Source organism: Fringilla coelebs (assembly GCF_963513975.1).
Source record: "Fringilla coelebs genome assembly, chromosome: 2".
NCBI lineage: Eukaryota > Metazoa > Chordata > Aves > Passeriformes > Fringillidae > Fringilla > Fringilla coelebs.
Genome location: NC_140029.1, coordinates 38,959,990 through 38,980,511, shown reverse-complemented (window position 1 = coordinate 38,980,511; position 20,522 = coordinate 38,959,990). Strand labels below are relative to the sequence as shown.

Below are 20,522 nucleotides of genomic sequence, written 5' to 3'. Positions count from 1 at the left end.
TTTCAGCCAGATGAACCTTTTTCTGGGGGACTTAAAAAACGAAATTGGGTGACTTTTTATGCATGATAAAAATGTATGGGGGAGTCAGTTTTTCATAACAAAAAATATTAATAATTTTTAGTCAAATACAGGAAATAGGTTTCAATGAGATTTAAAAATTAAAAGTAGAGACAATATGTGAAAGCTCTTCATTTCAAAGCAGGTGTATTTGAAAAACAGAGACATTAAGAAAAAAAGTAAAACTTTCTTTGTTTTCTTAGATTGGTCAGAACAACCAAGAGCTTATCTTTATATAGAAACAGGGATTTATATATTTTTAAATAGCCTCTAAAATAAAAAAGGGAAAACCCTCCAAAACTAAACCCAGTGCCCAGATAACTACTTTGTCTTTTCCTTTTTAATTTTTCCTCTTTCTCTTTCTCTTTCTCTTTCTCTTTCTCTTTCTCTTTCTCTTTCTCTTTCTCTTTCTCTTTCTCTTTCTCTCTCCTTTTTTGTTTTTCTTTTCTCCTTGTTTTTAAATGTGCAGTGATTAGATTCCCCAGGCAGTATGAATTTAGAAAATCTGAGAGGAGAAATGACTTGATCTGTAGAACACAGTTCTATAGAATAAGTGCTGAGACATAAAAGCAATACTTACAACCCTTATAAACTGGCACCATACACATTATAATGAAATCTTAACTGTTGAATCCCTCATTTCTTGGAGGACATGCTGAGAATGGAGAATATGTGTAGACACTGTCCACCCTACCTGAAATTGGACAGCAAAACATAAAATAAAACCAGAAAACAGGGCATGAGAGAGAATGTGGCACCCAGCTTCTCTGCCAATGAACTCACTGACCAACTCTCTTCCTTAACCTTTGGGGGAAGATGTATTTACCAACAGCAATCCCACCAGAGTGACTTCCAACACGTGGAGGACCCAGTCAGACCTTGACTGCCCAAGTCTGTTGGACTCACTGATATCTGCTGGTATAAATCAGTTTGTTTCCAACCTCAGCAAACGTTTTCCAGAAATAGAGTTACTCCCACTGAGACACTGAAGGCTTGTGCCACTTTTGGTTGATGCCCGAATTCAGAAAGAAGAAAAGGCTAATGTCAAAAGCTCTTCAGGTTCATGGATAGTGTTTGGGGCTTTCTTCTCCCTTTCCTACACGTACTAAAGACATTTCTGGCGTTTCCAGTAAGACACCTATGTATGAAACACACTTTTGTAGGTGCTCAGGTAATTCACCCAAATTCCCCAGGACAGATATGCAAGTCAGGTAAAAGTATGAAACCAGTAAGGGTACTGGAATAAGCATCTGAGACAGGAACCTGTGGAAGGGGGATAAAGTGCCACTGCCCATACACTTAGCTCACTGATGGGTTAATAACTTCATGCTTACAGGTTCTTCATTGAGAACAATGGGCAACAGCTGCTAATGGGGTCTGACACCAGCACCCTTGGGATGAAGAGGAAGGTTAATTGAATTCTAGTGAGGCTCCCTTTGTGTTTCAGAGCAATTGAACAAACCAGGGCAGCCAACTTCCCAGCATCAGCCTATGCATTGTGGCAAGTTCATCTGTGGTGTGACTAAATTGCCTTCAATAGCAGGAATGAATTCAGCCTCTGAAAGCCAGATTCGGGGAGACTGAGATAATCCTATTGGAAATTTTGATTGACAATTCAGGCCAGTATTTGTTTTTGGTTGTAGAAGTATTGCAGAAGGAAAGGGCATTTTGGATAGGAGGTTGCTTGCTGGTCCTCCAAATGCACTCTTACAACAGTGCAAGCTCTTCTACTTCAGTTATTCATGGACACTCTAATCTGCATGGGCATGTTGTGAATAAAAGAAGAGAACAAAATAGATTATTCTCACAAAGTTATTCACTTGCTCTTGGCATTTAATCTTCTTTGGCTTCTAAGAAGCTGTGATACTGGTCTTTGAATGCAGACAATACTGAATGTAATGTTATTTTGAAGATGTTTAAGCCTGATTGCTCCACATTAGTTAAAACAAAGATGGCATTTTCAGGTTATAAATACATACTTTATGTTTTTAGTTCTTAATTCAGTTGGATGTCTTCCAAAAGCAGATGGTTTCAGGTTATTAGTTTCTTCATTAAAAAAGTGATTGTCTGAAATCTGACCTGACTTTGGAATGATATTGACATACATCTTTGCTGTGTGTCCTCAGACTTCCCACAAGCAGGTTTTTATTTGAGCACTGACAGTATGCACTACTCTTTTTGTCCAACAAAGCCATGAACACTTTTATAACTTGCTTCCTGTGAAACAGATCTTAGGGGATGAAAAGAAGCCTAAACAACTCCTTTTTTCACTTTTTTAGGGTGACTCTGCAGGTAGTAATATTCCCTGAGCAATTTTTTGTTTACCTTTGTTTAGGATCTATTCCTAAGGCTTTTCTCTAAGGCTGTCTGGACTCTCTGACTTCCTGACACACTGTTTCCTCTTTGTGTCTCTCCATTGTTGGTGCAATCTCTTTGAACTCCAGTCATTCTTCAACTCTCTTCTCTGCTTTTCACCTTCATGTACAAATGTGCATTGGTTTCTCTGCCGCAGAGTATTACTGTCTTTAGTTATGTTGGCAGTGCTGTGTCAGGGAGGTTTTTACCTTTAACTGGTTGCTTGTGTGCCTGTGTATATATTATTTTCATATCTTCATAACTTCATTCCACTTCCTATATTTGCAAAAGTAAAATGGCACACACATCCACCCACCCACACAAACATATCCTGGCTCTGAAGCAAAGAAAAAGTGGGTTAAATAAAAATAAATAATGAACAGTCCTATTCAGTGCCGTCTTTTGACTGAGACCCCTTGTGGCAGTACTGATGAGGTCAGTTGCCGGAGTGAAAAAACCAAAGACCCTCAATTGCAAGAGTCTGAAAGCACCTCTGCATAATCCTGTACTATGCAGCATTACCATGGATGAGCCACGTACAGCCAATGCAGTTTACAATGAAAACCAGAGGGAGGAATATTGCTTAAAGCAACTCACTTTTATTGACAGTGTACTGTAAGGCAAGGAAAAAATGTTTGCCAGATTTTTTAAAAAGAAGGCTTGCAGCAAGAATGATCTGCAGTTCAATGTATTATTGAACTGTCAAAGATACTCTCTTTTATAAATCCAATATTTGTCTTTTTGTTATATATACAAAAGCTCAACTTAAACCAGCACAAAACAGAACAAAGTAATGAATTTGCATATGAAGTTTTGTTGATGGTTCATGATCTAGTAAACTAGAAAATGCACATACTTTTTTACTATAGAGTTACAATTGACTAGATTTAAACTTAAATATACCCCAAAACACATAAACCCCCCACAAAATACAGAAGAGTTCAATATCATTATTTTAGAAAAAAAATCTAAACAATGTTCAACCATACACTGGGAAAAAACATTGACAGATGCCAAGAAAGCTGTATTTCATACTCAAAACTAATTTTGCATTTTTGGTGAAGGCATCTGTGTGTTTTCACTGTTGTATTCTGGCCATTTTAGATTAATATCTTGGCCAGAAAAAATTGCAAAACACTGGCTTTGTCTGCTTTTGAAAGGATATATTTTTGAAGTGGCGACGTAAATAAACCGTGAGCCTCTTACAAGATCTCACATCAGGCCATGTTAGCGCAAACTATCATTTCCATAGGAAACAATGGTAACAGAAAGGTCCCAGCTGCGCTATAAAACCTAGTCAGGGGCCAAAAAACAAAATATGCAACCTCTTAGTTCTTCCCTGAGGGAAGGGCACAATTCTACCCCACCTTTTTTGGCAGCCTTAGATTCTGGAACTAGCAAACTTGGTTGTGTTTTGTGGCTCTCCTTCTCCAGCTCCATATCCGTATAGCATTGGCCTTCCACTGGAAAAGCTTTTAGGAAAGTGACAGCTGCTTTTCCAGGGGCGATAACGTAGCGCTATTGGTGGCTTGTAAAACAAGTGAAGGCCAACGTGTCAAACATGATGTGCTGGGATAAAAGGGACAAAGGTACCCAGCCACAGCGCAGCGCCATGCCTTACCTTTGCAGGCCTGTAGCATGAGCAGTAACATGGGTACCTAAAATTCTACCTATGCAGTCAAAACTGAATGTATTTTTAAAGACATACAATACTACTTTGTAATTAGAATCTGCAACATGCTAATTTTTACCACAGACAAGAAAACCTTAGGAGTACACAAGAAAAATGGGACCCAATTAAAAGAAGAATAATGACACCACACATATATGTAACCAGCATATGCTGAAAATGAAGCATAAAAACATGTTTTTCATGTGAAAGTCTTTTGCTGGATGCTTAAATGCACAGTTTTTAATGCATTTTTTTCCTTCCCCCCCATTTTCTCTATGAAAATCAAGCTCTTTGCATAATTAACCATACCTCAAAGATATATACATTTTAAAAGCCAATCCTTCACCTTCTAATTTTAAAATGAGTAATCCTGTATCTTGCATATTTTAAAAAAAGGTCCAGTGAAAGCTTAGAATTGTAATTCAGTATCTGTACTTAGTAAAAACACTTCCCTTGAACATGAAGTCAGTGCTGACCTCTTCAGGTCATTTGTGAATAATAAAATTTTTCTAAAGAAATGTTACTAAGTAAGGAAAACATGATGAGAAGAAATACATTACCCCTGTATTGTAAAGTGTTTCCACTTTAAAGTATGGTAAAGGTTGAAGGAAAACACAGAGGTGCGTATATCAAATTTTCACTATGGTTTTACAGAACACATGACACCTTTCAATGCTCGGTCTGCTAAAGGCATTATAGTCTTTCTGGCTTTGTTAGTACTGCTATAGTATACAAGTATCTTAGAGTACAGTTAGTACCTACAGAAGTCAATTCTAACACAGAAGTGTGTGCTACACTTCATATGGCAAGAGGATAAGCGTAAGAGAAAATTTATGACATTGATTTTAAAGAAATCATACATCACAGCATCTTTAATTCTAAGCATAGAAAATTAGATTGTGACTGAAATTATTTAAACGCTTCTCAGATATCAAGAAGGTCCTCTCCACTCTCATCACTCTCCACAGTTAATTGTCTTGTCCACCATTTCTTGACTTCTGATCCACAGGAAGCAGCATCAGACATGGGATTCATTTTGCATGCAACAGATTTCATAGTTGAACGTCCACCAAAACGGAGGTTGACTGAAGACACTGAATGGCTTATTGGTTTGGGGGCTAGGAAATTAAACAGAAAGTTCAGAAAGTTCTGTATTAGAGTAGATCTGCTTCTTGAACATTTTTGCTTAGAATTCAGGTATAGAGAACTAGCTAGACTAGGGCACCTTCAAACTGATTTAGTTCTGAAAGGGTAGGGCTTTGTTCTAATTTGTTTGTTTGTTTTCCCAGCTCCAGATGTTCACACTGTTCCCACTAATCTGCTGGCAGTACAGTTTAACTGAGCAGTGCCTCATTTCCTTCTGCTGGGATAACTGATGCAAAAGATCTCTTCTTATCCAGCTAATTGCAACCTAAATGATTTAGGCAGTACTTACATGAGCTAACTTGCTGGCAAAACAGTGAAAGTAGCAGATGTGAGGAAGGGAGGATGGGGGTGGGGAGGTGCTTCTAGGATTGGCAGCTACATTTAGGAAGTGATACTTTACAATGGCCCAGGGGTTGAAACAGGTATAAGTTTCTGGTATGGCACGGCACTAAACCTTATGTGTAAGTATGTAAGCCCCACAACTGATCTTAATTATGCTATTCATGATCTTAAATACCTGTCTTTGCTGTACTGGAGGAAGACTACTTATAATACAGCTGAACTGCACATGGGAATGACCCTCTTTTTTAGGACCATCCACTGAGGAATGTTCAAAACTGACACAGACCAGATCAGTGCTAAGAAAGGAAATCCTGGGCTATTCGTTCTTTTAAGATTTCTCACTTGAAAAACCTGTGCAGTTGACTACAGGAGTATGACTCCTCCTTAGCATGCTTCCTCTCACTCTTTCTCTCTTTTCCAACAAAATGTTGATCTTTGCTGGTCAGTGATATTTAAATGGAAATCATGGATTGAAAGCTTTCTGTTAAACTATCCTGTTTCTTCGACAAGAACACTGGCAACAAAAATAGGGTCAATGGTAGTCTACAGAACAGCGTTACTGTCCCTCCTGCTTCCACTTAGATATGATTAGGGTCTGAACAGTGGCAGCCTTTGAGGGCAGCACTCTGATTCAGAAAAGGACTGATGTAAAAGGTCCTGAGCAAATGTAGGAAAAAGTAAAAAAATGTAACCACTTGCACAGGGCAATGCTTGAGCCCATCCTCCAAACTTTCTGAATTATGAAGGAAGGGAAAAACTGCTTTATTCCAACAGGCATGAGGACAGGAAAGCCCTGATGTGGGTGCAGCAGCCAGGAGGGAGAATTGTGAATCATGAAGCCTTTCTTGGCCTTGTTCTTGCACAACAGCAATTTTGCATGTGGGGGCTTTCCTGATAAACCTTTTTCACTTACCTGATGGCAAGCGCCATTGTCCAAATTTCCGCTGAGGTTTCCCAGCATCTCCAGTGTCTTGTCTATAGCCACCTCTGTCAGAAAGTGTCGGGCTAAGGAGCTGCTGCTGGCTACTTGTCTGAACAAAGAAAAAGGAATCTCAGTCATAGCTCCCCAAGGCAATCCTAGGAAGGGATACCTTTCTGTTCTCTTTAAAGCTTTCCCAATTAATACAAACAAAACATATTGTCATTGGTTAGGGCAGCATGCTTTCTGCTCTTTAATACCTCAGAAAACTACTAACAGACAAAAGCAGAAAGGTCATGTGGGCTCTCAATGTCATTCATCCTAATGAAGGGTATAAAATGATTCTCAGCCTACTACAACCATTGTGGAAAGCAGGCTTTATGTTGTACCTTCTATATTTCCTATCCTGCTCAGAGGTCCCAGCATGCCCAGTGTTCTCACTCTCAGTGTAAACACGACTTCAGAATGCCTGAACTGGAAAGCTTCACTTCCCCAAGCCTGCACACAGCTCATGCAAGAGCTGAAAGCTGGGGCTGACGGAGTCGTACAGCTGAGTGTGCCCTTTATGGTGATAGCTAGCAGCTAAATATGTTGGGGAATTTCTGCCTCAGAGCATCTTGCCTTTGCATCTGATGGCAAAGACTGAAGCAAAACAAGGTATTATTTTTAATTTTTTTTCAGTTAAAATGATGTTTAAAAGAGAACAACTAAGAAACATGGAAGTTTTCTGAATTTGTTATGAGTAGCTGATAGTTTTCTGGATAACATACCTCTGGCTGTGCACTGTTATCTTGATTAAGAGCATTCATATCTTCACTTGGCTGTGTTGTCTCAATGCTGGGAGGATTCAGAAACCGGCTCAGCTCCTGCTGTTGGCTCTCTCGTAGGCTGTGGATAATGCTACACGACTGCTGCTGTTTCTATCAAGGTACAGTATGTGATGAAGAAAATGTTCTCATTGCTCTGTCACACCATGTTTGATTTTTTTAAAAAAGTATTCCAAATATTTAACTGAACAGTGAGCACCAGCTGTGGATTCCAGGTGCATCAATAAAGATCGATGTATTAGATGTTGCTATTTAAATAAAGTGAATTCTAGCATATTTCTAGCCTTTAGGGAATAGAGGATGAAATTTATGAACTACATTAGGTGGAAGGCATGTTGCTCAATTGTTGGTTTAAACCTAGAGTTTAAACACATACAAAGTTTTGAATTTATAATTTAAAAGTTCTTGCGAAGAAAAACAAACCAGGAAATTGATAAGAGATTCACAGGGAATTACATAGATTCATAGGGAATTACATGAAGGCAATTAAAAAAATCTGTTTTCTTTCATGGGCTTTGGAGAGGGCTGTCAATAAAACTGAATAAAATAGTAGTGAAAACCCTAGGACTAAGTATAGATTTACAGAACAAACAGAAAAACAAACCTACTACCATTAGAATTTTACAATCTAATTTTCTTTTAAATCAAAATAAATAGCACTTAGGAAGGGTTTCACTTTCCTGGGTAGTTTTCACATGATCCCTCTAGGGAGACTTAGAGAATAACAAGAGAATTTCAAAATATATCTTAACTTCTATAATTACATTCAGTTTATAAAAGGTTCATAGAATGTGAAATGATCTGAACCATATTATTAGAGTGAAATGAATAGCGTATTTACTTTAACATAGTGTAGTTCAACATCATAATGAAATGAACAACAGAATTGAACAAACCCAGAACTGAGAGCTGAGATTAAATTTACTGCCATTATTATCACAGTGATGAAATCAAAATGAAACTATGTATCATTGAACACTGAGGTTTCAGCTGGAAAGTACATAATATTCAAAATATCCAGCTAAGTATTTGTATAAATTTAAAAGCAGAAGACGGATGCCATGATGACAGTTCACTATGAACAATCTCCTATCACAAGAAGTAATTTTTTATAAAAACAAAAAATATATGTGTCAAAACCTGGAGTCAGACTCATCGTAACTGAAAAATCAGTCATCGATGCAACCAGGTTGTGACTTGGTCCATACACCTGCTTTCCATGTAAACCCTCTGCTCATTTGCACACACAGTAACTGTAATGGCTCACTCAAATGATTTATCTTAATACAGGCTCCATCTGGGGAGTCATCTACAGGTTTCTCACCTGCCAGCAGAGGCAAGGAAATTATACAATTACATTATGTGAGGAAGGATTAGGCCTATAAAGTTCCAGCTAATTAAATTATTTTTTTCTTTATTCTTTTGACTTTGGTCTCTGCATACGCACCTTCCTGTTGTATTGAAAAGACAGATAAAGTTTGGGTAGGAATACAGTTTTGCTGTCAAAAGATGCTTATTTTTGTAGCACTGTAGTTGTAACAAACAGGTCTATTTTTGTAGAGCTGTAACAAACTTTTTTTTTGCTCAGCTAGCAACTGCTACATACTTCAAATAAGTATTATCATGACTCCAAAGTAAATGAAGCATAGGGACACAGATTCCAGCATTGTTGAGTTCAATTTATGCCACCATTTAGATACTGCTTTAGCTTGACTTACTGCTCTGATTCGCTTCAAGCACTTTTTCAGCCACATTCGTATGGTCTGTTTGGCCACCTCCTCTTCTATCGTATATTCCAGTTGCTCCCGGGCAAGCAGCTCTTCCAGTTGAAGACTTTTTCTGATATCAACAGACCTATATGAAAGCATGCTGGAAGAAAAACAATATATTTATTTTTAAATTCTGGAGTCTTTGCATTTTTTAGAGAATCAAAGCTCATACTGAAGACCTTAGTGTGAAAATACATAATTCAGGTGTGCACCGTAAATTCACATTTGAAGCTAAAAAAATTGCTGAGATGATTCTAGAAGAGACTTACTGTACTCAAAACAAAGACCTTATCACCTACATCTAGCTATTCAGTGCAGGTGAACTGCTGAACTGTAAGCAATTAGGGCATTTGTGGTGGTTTGGGTTCCCCCCCCCAACTGTTTACACTTGGGTAATGTTCCTATTTCTATTTTATTTCTAGTCAGGCTCACTGTCATGTTGCTTCACTTGAAGGTACATTTCATTAGTTGGGATACAAGAGGAGCATGTGATGTAGTTTGTGACAGCCTCCTGCGACGATAACGTTAAAATTACTTACAACTGTTTCCCTAGGACCTGTCTTTGCCATCACTAATATTTTTGTAGGAAAAAAAAAAGGAAATCTAATTTTTGTAAAACATTTAAAATTACAGTGCCTCTGTGGCTACCAGTCTTGCCTTCTCCCGAGCCTAATGGCTACCTGATAGCCTGGAAAGAAACACAGGCTGTTATATCTGTTCTAAAAAGGTGGAGAAAATCTCAGTGTACCTGAGCACGTCATGAAAAGTGACATCACCACCATTGTGGAGCCGCTCCATTTCATAGCACATGTGCTTGAACAGCAGCTTGTCCTTGTCAAGATCCACCTCCAGTCTGCCTCGCAGAAGCCTCAGCAGGAATTTCACTCGGAAGGTGGGGATTACACCCTGTGTTAAATTGTACAATTGATGGTAAATTATTACTGTGATCTAACAACCAACTCAGACATTCAACTTGATCACTGAGAGAAAAACTATTTCTCCTAGCATATTTAAGTCACTGTGAACTCATTGCTGAAGAATGTGCACACTCAGCCAGTTCTTCAGCAAATTCACAGAAGTCTTTGTGGTTATTTGACTCATATACAATGAGAATCTATGCCGTTCATTTTACCAGAAGTTTTCAAAATTGCTTGGGGATTTGGTTTCCCCATTTGCATTCATCTGTAATTAGAATCATATTCCCAAAGAGCTGCCTTTGTAAAATGGAAATTAAACTATAGTTTAAACACTCATAGCCATGTCTATAATTTGTTGTAAACCTGTGCCCTTCTCTGTGCATCTCTGAATTAGCAGGAGAATGTTGAGAGTTTACAGGCTTTTTAAAGGTTATCTGCTCTAAGAGGCAGCTCATCCTGCAACAACTTTTGGTGACAACAACTTCTATCTGTTGTTACAAAATTAAGACTGAGTGTACTTCTGTCTGAAACCTGCGATATTCACAATTTTAAAATATCTTTTGTTCTGCTAAATGAGCCTCATCAGAACTATTTTTGCTGTAAGGTGTTCCACATCAGAGAGATTCTGTCAGTGCTGGGAACCATGGATTCAGAACTTCCTACCCTCATGAGTACAGACTGCAGCTTCCCTCTCCAGCACATCCATGAGCCAACTACAGACAACCAACTACTTTCACCATAATGCTGTTCACATTCAAATCCCAGTGAGGTAATGAATCATTCAGATGATGATTTAATTTGTGTGGGCATCTGAGCAGCTCAGTCTCCCAGATGTTATTCTCGTTTCAGAATCACACAATGGTTGAGGTTGGAAGGAAACTCTGGACCTCACTTTGTCTCACCCCTCTGCTTAATCAGGGTCTCCTAAAACCAGGATCAGGTCCAGATGGCTTTTGAATATTTCCAAGGATGGAGACTCCACAAACTCCCTAGGCAAACCTGTGCCAGTGCTCAGTCATCATCACAGTAACAAACAGTTCCCTGATGTTGAGAGGCAGCTCCTGTGTTTCATGTTGTGCCTGTTGCCTCCAGCCCTGTCACTGGGCAGCTCTGAGCAGAGCCTGGCTCTGTCCTCTCTGCACCTCCCTGCAGGTATTTATACACATTGATGGGATCCCCCTGAGCCTTCTCCAGTCTGAACAGTGCCAGTTTTCTCAGCCTTTCCTCTCAGGAGACTGCTCCAGTCTCTTCACCATCTTTGTGTCCCTTTGCTGGACTCTCTCCAGTATGTCTGTGTCTGTGTGTACAGGAGAGCCCAGAACCAGGATTCCAGCTGTGGCCTCACCAGTGCTGAGCAGAGCAAAAGGACCCTCTCTGCCTTGGCCTGCAGGCAATACTTTGTCTAATGCTGCCCAGGATACCATTGGCCCTCTTTTCTACAAGGGCAAGGGTGGCTCATGTTCAACTTCGTGCCCACTGGGGCCCCCACGTTTTTACTGCCAAGCTGTGTTCCAGCTGGGTGGCCTCAGCACATACTGTGCTTTGGTTTATTCTTCTTCAGGTGCAAGACTTGTAGTTTTCCTTGCTGAACTTCATGAGGCTTCTGAGCCCATTTCTCTACCCTGTAAGGGTCCCTCTGGATGGCAGCACGACTCTGTGGCATATCAGCCACTCTGCCCAGCTTGGTGTCATCAGGAAATGTGCTGGGGGTGCTCTCTGCCACTCTGTCCGTGTCATTAATGAGGATATTGAACAGGACTGGAGCCAGTATTGACCCCTGGGGCACACAAGGAGTTCCTGGCCTCCAACTAGGACCTGTCCTGCCCACCCTCACCCTCTGAGCCTGCCTAAGCAGACAGTTTTCATTCCATTTCACCCAGCCCATACTTGATTAGCCTCCCCATAAGAATTTTGCTGTGCTGAAATCTCAGCAAAGATCTTCTGAAGATCAGACACAAAAAATAGATATGAATCTGTAGACTACCAAGGGAACTCTCAGGGAGCTGGGAAGAAAGATGCTATTACATTCATCCTATAAATAGGTATGTTTGTTTGTAAAACTGCTATTATAAGCACTTCACAGAATACAGCTTAATATCTGAAGGGCCATGAAAACATTAGATCATGCTCACATCTCAAATTTGAACAGTAACTGCTCAGAGAATTTTGTCACACTTTCCCCCTCTCATATTCCTTTTCAAGAAAAACTGGAAATTTACTGTATCTCTTCTTATTTTCAAGAAATTAGTATTTCTTACCTCTCTTTTATCATCAACCATGTTCCAGATTATTTGAAAATGCCTTAGGTCATTATAACTTAAAAGCTGATCTTCTTCAGTTGAGTAAAACAATGAGAAATTCTCCACAATGATAGCTGAACACCACAAGAAGAAAATACACCTTAAAGAAAGCCTGTAGTTACATTGTAACATCTAATTCTGTTGTGCAAACTCCTCATTAACAAAGGCCTGTATGCTAAGACAAGGATTTTGAATGCATAATGTACTGTCTTGCCACGCCAGTATTCACCATGCTATTTAAAAGCTGTATCTTAAACGCTGGTGAGATGCCTAATATAACATCTAAGATAAATTAAGTAAATTCCCATGATTGAGCAAAAGTTAACTGAAGAAATAAAAGCTTAGAAAACAATGTTCTGTAGAGCAACTCTACTCTACAAATAGAAAATATCTCTCTGTTCCAAAAACTTTCCTTCCCAAACTTCCCGAGATTTAGCATTCCCTTGCCAAAGCAGCATCAAAATCATTATGTGCAAGCAAGGTAACATTGAAGGTACAAGGTAGCCTCATACTGAACAGCACAACAGACTCACATCCAACATACTACATGCCAAGATGTACCTTGTTGTTATTATTGTCTATTTTCACTTACCAACAAGCAAATTTAGCATGATGTATGCAATGATGACATAGAAAGAACAGAAATACATAAGAGCACCAGCATAATTTCCACAGTCTGTTTTCCAGTAGGTGCTGTTATCTGGTGTACAAAATGGAGGCTGAACCTTCAAAACAAAGGAAAACAAAGTCAAATAATAATAATATGATATTGTAATAATCAATATAATATTTAGGACTATTATTTCTTTAAGGCTTCCCAATGAGGGAATAATACTGTGGGCATTATTGTGGGCAGATTGTTTCTCTTCTATTAGAACGCATAAATCAGGAAAGAGAGAGAGTTATGACAAAAAAGGCTGAGGCATAGATCTTACCACCACACAGAGGGCACATAGTGCATGATGCCATTTTACAGGAACAAGCTGGAGCTTTGAAACACAGTGATTTTCAAAATGTTTCTTCCCTGCTCATTAATTTTAAAAAGGAGAGGCATATGATCTTCCTTGCAATGGAAAGCACAGACAAATATTTACTTGGGCAAAATATAATGATTTGAGGAGGAATTTTGAGGTCATCAAGACTATCATTCACATGGAATAAGCCAAAGTGCAGGAATCAAAGACAAGGTAAATTTGAAAAGACACTTTGCCCCAGTCAAAGCAGAGATTATAGTGAAAAAGTGACTTACTGCATTTCTGATTTTGAAACCATCTGTTTATTTTTGGTTTTAAATCATCTAATGGCCTAGCTCTATGAAATACTATACTGTGAGTATTAGAGTGGAACTGCAATTTATGCATCATGTTCTGAAATTTAGTGAACATTATTTTCTTGAAGAGATATAGGCAAGCCCAGCATTCCTTGTACAAAATTAAGATACTGAAAACAGTTTGAGATGGAAGGGTATCTCTCATTGCTTGTCTACTTATCTCTGGCAGTATTGTAATTACCATGCAGTCATGCATAATTTTGTTCCAGTCTTCTCCAGTAACTATCCTGAAGAGTACAGTAATAGCCTTGCCAGCTGATGAAAAATTTGCATGTCTGTTTTAAAGAAAGAGAGAGAGAAAGATTGACAGTGAGAGATCATTACATTTCCCAGAATTAAAATGTTGGCAAGAAAATAAGTTTCCATTTTCTACTGTTCTTCTATTTTAAACTAAAAATAATTACAGTATTTGAATGAGCCCATTGAATTATTTATTTAATGACTTAAGATACAATAACTGAACTCTAGCTCAGAAGAGGTCTGAGTATTTTAACTCATTTTATCAGAGAACTAAAGAAAATTCAAGGCCAGATCCCATTTCCTATCTCCATTTGTAAGCCTGATGATGACCAGGAAATCTCCAGCTAACAGCCAGTTCAAAGAACTGCCTCTTTTCTGTATCAGCCTGCTCTATGGATCCTGTTCCTGGGTGATGCCAGTAAGATGCAGTAGGTACACTGTGTTTCAGCATCTTGTGGGCTAGCCCAGTACTGCTTGGATCATATTTCAGCTGGCATAGTGAAGAACAGCTCTCAGTCAGCTCTGGGTTGGATCAGGTGTCATTTGTTCAATGTACAAGGACTGGAAATATGGCTCAGTGTCTCCTATCAGAAATTCTGTTTAGAGCTCTTCAGCCAGACTTGCAGATCTGTCTGCTTTTTATCACAGATAAACTTCTCTAAAAGAATGTGATTTCTTCAGGCCGTTTAAAGAACATCCCTGTGAGGTGGGAACTCCATACTGTACCTGTTAATGTTCTCTCCGTATTTCACTGTACCAAATAACACCACTCCAGCAAAAGCATAACAAAGAAGCAGTAAGAACATGCCCACTATGATGAAGAAACTCTTGTACATGCTGACAACTACAGTCAGGAGAAGCATTTTCAGTGTTACCTGGAAAGACAGAGAAAAAGCAATCCATGATGGTATTCAGGAAAGCAAAGATGAAACATAAATGTGAGTTTTTGCATATTTGCCATTTTGTCAACAAATCCTTTAGACATATGCATTAATGGATGAGCTCAGTAAAATGGTACATTATGAATATGATTTGATCTGTGTGTGCTTTTTACTTGTTACAGACACCAGCATATCTTCCTCATTTACAAGGTCAAGGTGTTGCTCCTCAAAAAGTAATATAGGATGATACAGTGTAGGATATTACAGTCATGGTACAGCATAAGCTTAACTATAATATCCTAGGATCAGTATTCTCCTGAAGTATCAGCATTGGCATTACATGAACAGTGGTGCAGTAAACTACTTTGGGCTTATCTAAAAGTGATCCTAACTGTTAGACAGAAACCACAGATACTGCTGCCTACCTAAAGGAATACTTTCACATATAAAGAAGGAGATTTCCTTAAGATCAGTACAGCTTCTTTAAACCAGTAATTTCTCATGGGAGTTTGTGAAAGACCAGGGACACCTTCCAAAAGCCTTCCAGTACCTAAGTGGGGGTGACAAGAGAGCTGGAGAGGGACTTTTTACAAGAGCATGTAGTGACAGAACAAGAGCAAGTGGCTTTAAGCTGAAAGAGGTGAGGTTTAGATTTGGTATTGGGAAAAATTCATTGTGAGGATGGTGAGGACTGGAACAAATTGCCCAAACAAGTGGTGGATGCTCCATTCCTGGAAGTGTTCAAGGACAGGTTGAATAGGGTTTTGAGTAACTTGGTCTAGTAGCAGGTGTCTCTGCCCATGGTAGGGGGGCTGGAATGAAATGATCTTTAGGGTGCCTTCCAACCCAAACCACTCTGTGAGTCTATGATTCTGCAAAGTTGGCCAAAGAACACAAAATGAGAGCATAATTTTGAAAACTTCATACCTTGATAATAGGTATTACTTTTCCATGCACGTATATTTTACATTTCACTCTTGAGAAATTTATTGCCCTAGATTATCCTAACACTTTAAAATAATTTGGATATGATAAAAAATTCCCTTTAAAGGGACCGAGGGTGTTATTTTTCTTTATAATCATGCCAAATTCCTGCTGACCTTTAGTCATCACATTGCAGCAGGATGGGTAAATCAGTGAAACTTATACAGCTGGTAACACGAAAGTACAAATGACTAGGTTAAAACCTTGAAAAAAACTTTAGAATCAATCAGAAAGCTTTGAAGGCAATCACTTGGTCTGGCTGCATAGGAGAAGCAAGGATTTTTCATTTGACTTCCAAGGCTCAACAGGCTCTGTGCAGTCTGATTTAATGAAAACTTTTTATCTTTACTGAACAAACCCTTTGACTTACTGTTCTTAACCCTGGCAACCTAGTACAGAAGTTTTTTCATCACATTTACTTTAATATGTCAGACTTCATAGAAAATATTTGGATAGTCTAAGAAGTTCTACAGCAAGGGAATGCAGTGTCACCACTTGTTAAATAAATGTGTTTGTTCTCTGCTTATGTTTATTCTGCCAGTCTACTCTCAATTATACCAGAGGAAATCCAAACACAAAAGAAATGTAAACTTGAGAAGTGACTTGCTTTGTCACCATCCCAGTGTTTCCAGAAGAACATCTTGGCCCAAAATTGTTTTTAAATTGAATATAAATCCTTTCTTGTGACAAGACATACATTGTAGAGACAAAAAACACAGACTTGCACTCTGGAAAAAGGAACTTTTTAAAGAGAGCCCTATCAAAATAAGATGATGCATTCAACCACCACTACAATAGTTTCGCAGTGAAAATAAAAAACCAGCATGCCCATCACACCTCACTGAAATGGAAAGGCTGAAAGTAGCACAGTGTATGTTCAGAGTTGTAGAAAGCATTTTTAAAAGCTGTGGTACTGCAGCTGCACTTTGTTTTCTGAAAAAATTCAGCTTTTCCAGTAACCATAGCACTATTATACAATATACTTAAAATCCTGACATTTTAAATACAGCACGTAAAGCTGCAGACTGCTGTTTAGCTGTTTGAATTTTCTAATTTTCTTCTTTTTTTTGCCTAGAAAACAAACACAGCCTTACAGAATTTGCATGAGAGATGCACAGCATATAGTCCTTTAATCTATATATGACCACTGCAGTTAGTTGTAGTTCCTAATTTATACTTACATGCTTCCCGCAAATGGAGAAAAACCTGAAGACAATTACACATGCCCCCATCATGTATGTGTATGCATTCTGGAACACAAACACAAAAGACTTAAAGCATGGTCCCCCAGGAATCTCTTGAACAGATCATGATAACTGATTTTTTAGTAATGTAGGGCAGTCCTCACATAAAATAAGAGAAATCATAACTGATTAGCAACAATACAAAGAACACAAACCCAACCTCCCTGCACATCAAGCCAAAAACCCTTCAGTCCTCTATTAATTATGTCCATCAGGCCCAGTGTACTTGTTTAGGAAGTTGCTGGATTACAGGAACTCCTCAAGCCTTCCAAGCTATTTAGTAGCAGGGAGAAAGTGAATGTCAGGGCAAAACGACTAATCACATGAAACAGGTTTTTCTTCAAACAGAACATGGGGCAGACAAAAGAAAATCCTGCAGATATTATAGAGTTGTGACTGACAACTTGTGACTGAGGACAAGTATCCACCAACCTTTCTCCTTCCTCTGTAAATAAAGAAACCAGGAGTGTAGTTAAATTTTAAAAACTGGTGTGAAATGAAGCGAGAGCTGATTTCCTCCCCTCTCTCCTTCATGTCTTTTTGAATTAAACACTGTCCCTTAACCAAAACCAGCGGTACAGAATCACTGTTGGGTTTGGGGGGGTTTGTACAGTTCAGCAGTTTTGAACCTATGCCTCCTTCCAGTCCTCTGGTCCTAATTGTATTCTGTGCCTTGCCTCTTTCTTCCTTCATGCTCATAAGACCTCTGTTAGCAAGTGCTCTCACTCTCTTCAGTCTCCTTCCTTTTGTCACTTACATCCCTCCTAAAGGCTTGTTTCCTACCACATTTACAGACTCTAACTTGCATCAGTAAGACAATTTTTGCTCTACATGATTGTACAAGACAATCATTCTTAGCATCAAGCTTAGTTTCTTTCAGACATATTTCAGCCTTAGTAAACTCTCAAAGATTTATCTGTATATAGAGCAGCAATCCCCCTGCTGGTGCCTCAAGATAAAATAGTTTTAATCACTGGAATTTCATTTTGTATACCTTACCAGTAAGGCAAAGTGAAGTATGACCCATATAACTCCAAGAGATGTCACCAAGAGATCATACCGGTTTCTCCTGCTTTGCCAGAAGCCAGAAGGTGACATGGCAATAATCTTCATTGTAACCTATGGATAAAAGAATTTGTCACTTGTAATGAAGAAATTATTATTCCTTGCCATGAGATCCTCTTCCATTCTCCAAAATGTTTGATTAGGTTCATTTTATGAAATAGTTTCAAATAATAAGGGGCAGGTTTCACCTACGCTAAATATTCCCATGTGGACTACCTGGATAATATTAGCTTCCCTTAGGAGGAGGAGAACTGGTACACAGATGACCAAGACCAAGGGATGAACAGCATTCTGAATTGTCTCTCTGCCTCCATCAAGTATCAAAGACAGGACTGCAGCTAACCACCTCAGACTGAATGCTAATGTATAGATTGCTGAGGTGAATGTGGGGTTAAAATAGCTTGAAGCTAAACAGGTCATGTCAATACCATGTAGCTAAAAAAGTAGCAGTATCCTATCTAGCTAACTGTCTGCAAGCAAGCTAAAATACATAAGCATGTCTGAACTCAGGAATATAATTGTGTTCTGCAGCACCTACAGTTCAAATTTATTAAAAAGTTTTCCTAAATTGCAATTATTTCTTGCTTTAAGGAATACTCTGTACTCAGCACCATGTGTACTCAGCAGCATGGAAAATAAAAAAGCTAAGAACAGTAAAGGCAGTATATTTGACAGTGTACCTGGTAAAAGACAGCTTCCAAAGTGCTTGACATTTACAATTTAGGTAACAGGAATGCAGATGAGAAGCTCAAGAATAGAATACTAACAGTTACAGAAATAGTCACGTCAGGTAATGGATACCAAAGTAGAGTGATGCATGTAGAGGGAAGACTTAAGAGTTTCTCACACACAGTCATATTAGATCTCAGAACAGGTTATGAGTTACTGTATAAAGGCTTTAAATGTCAGGCATTCATTATGTTATTTTTTCTATCCTACCTTGCAACCCTGCCATTTAACATTTCTGAAAACAAAACCAAATATAAGAGGACAGTAGCTTGAGGTAAAAGGCTGATTTTCCAGTTAGCTTTTTGCCTTAAAATGTTTTCTGAAGCCTGACTACAAAGTAAACAATACGGTCCCTGAACCTCTAATTACCATTTGAGTTACTAAGGTATCTTGCCTTCAGTTACCTGAGATGCCCTAGAGAATTGAAGAGGGATGGATGGGTCTGGGAGGGGTGACATAAGACCTGAAAATGTCCCAGGCCTTCTGGAGTGGCTAGTGGAGGTAACTGAATCTCACCCTTCATCTCCCTCAATCACAGTAACAGCTTAAACACCTACCTCACATATAGAATTTAAACACCTAGCTTCAGGTGTCCATAATCTTGAACTGAATACCACACCATGGAAATAAAAAATCACATCTCCCTTTACTCTGTCATCATCAGTGTGGTAACAAAAGTGAGATCTTCAAATTCTTCCTTTTTTCTATACCATATATATGTTGTGAGCAGTAGAGGTTTAAAGCTGAATCAGGAGTTTTTAGATTGGACACAGGGTCATCAGCTATGCAGAAAGCAGACTCTGTGACCAGACTATGCCGCATTGAGGAAGATTTGAGCAGGAAGCTGCTTCCTCTTTCCATAAATGTGTGCACTCACAGTGTGATAGCTTGCCTGTTGAGACAGTCAACAAATTTTTCCTGGCTCTGACAAAGTTCCTTTGAAATTCTAGAAGTGTATTTGTTTCCCCTGGCAGTATAAGAGAAAAAAGTATTTTCAAAGACATAGTTACGAGGTAAATTAAAACCTGTCTGTGTATGACACAAATAAAACTTTTCTGTGTTTGCTCAGTCTCTCTAGAGATATTGATTTCTCCTGGGTAGGGAAAAAAGAAGCAACAACATGAACATACTCTAGCTACAGCTGCTACAAGGTATTCACTTCATTTTTTATTCATCACTACTGGCAAAACCTATCAATGGAACATAGGAACTGTCAGATTGGATTAGAGCAGTGGGAAACATAGTCTACTATCCTGTTTCTGATAGTGGTCAGTATCAGCTATTCAGAGGGGACTGACAAGAAAAGTAGTCAACCAAAAACTTATAAAGAATTATGTACTATCCTAACCACAGTGGAAGCATATTCTTTAACCTTAAATGGATATCCTTATACATTAAAAAAGTATATGTTTTCCAAAATGTGTTTGAACCATTAGATTCCAGTCGTGTGAAAATAGGCTAAATACACATTGCAGAGTTTGTAATAACAATATTCTCATAGATAGAAAACTGCTACCACACTGGATCCAGACTGGTGCAGCAAAAGATGGACAACACTAGAGAGTAGCTTATAAAATACTGGACAGTACTGGAGGTGGAGAGTAGCTTATAAAAAAGATATTAAAATGAAGTATGATATTTAAACCAAAATAAAGCTAAAAGAGGTTTGATTTTGTCACAGGTACAGAATAGTGGGGATTAACACATCAGGCAAAACATAAATGGATGAGGCAGAACTTCTGCAA

At 38.6% G+C, this 20,522-nt stretch overlaps 1 protein-coding gene across 2 annotated transcripts in view; it reads right to left on the bottom strand.

Moving 5' to 3' along the window:
• Positions 1-5,008: 5,008 nt before the first annotated feature.
• Positions 5,009-20,522, bottom strand: part of NALCN (sodium leak channel, non-selective) — a gene marked incomplete at both ends in the record, with an annotated part of 210,973 nt that continues 195,459 nt past the window's right edge. For both annotated transcript variants that reach the window (XM_084226459.1, XM_084226460.1), the window contains 11 exons: positions 5,009-5,202; positions 6,486-6,603; positions 7,262-7,411; positions 9,037-9,187; positions 9,836-9,993; positions 12,263-12,378; positions 12,897-13,029; positions 13,816-13,909; positions 14,601-14,749; positions 16,921-16,989; positions 17,983-18,102. In XM_084226459.1, coding sequence (XP_084082585.1) covers positions 5,009-5,202; positions 6,486-6,603; positions 7,262-7,411; positions 9,037-9,187; positions 9,836-9,993; positions 12,263-12,378; positions 12,897-13,029; positions 13,816-13,909; positions 14,601-14,749; positions 16,921-16,989; positions 17,983-18,102 — 1,452 coding nt within the window. The remainder of the gene's footprint in view (positions 5,203-6,485; positions 6,604-7,261; positions 7,412-9,036; positions 9,188-9,835; positions 9,994-12,262; positions 12,379-12,896; positions 13,030-13,815; positions 13,910-14,600; positions 14,750-16,920; positions 16,990-17,982; positions 18,103-20,522) is intronic.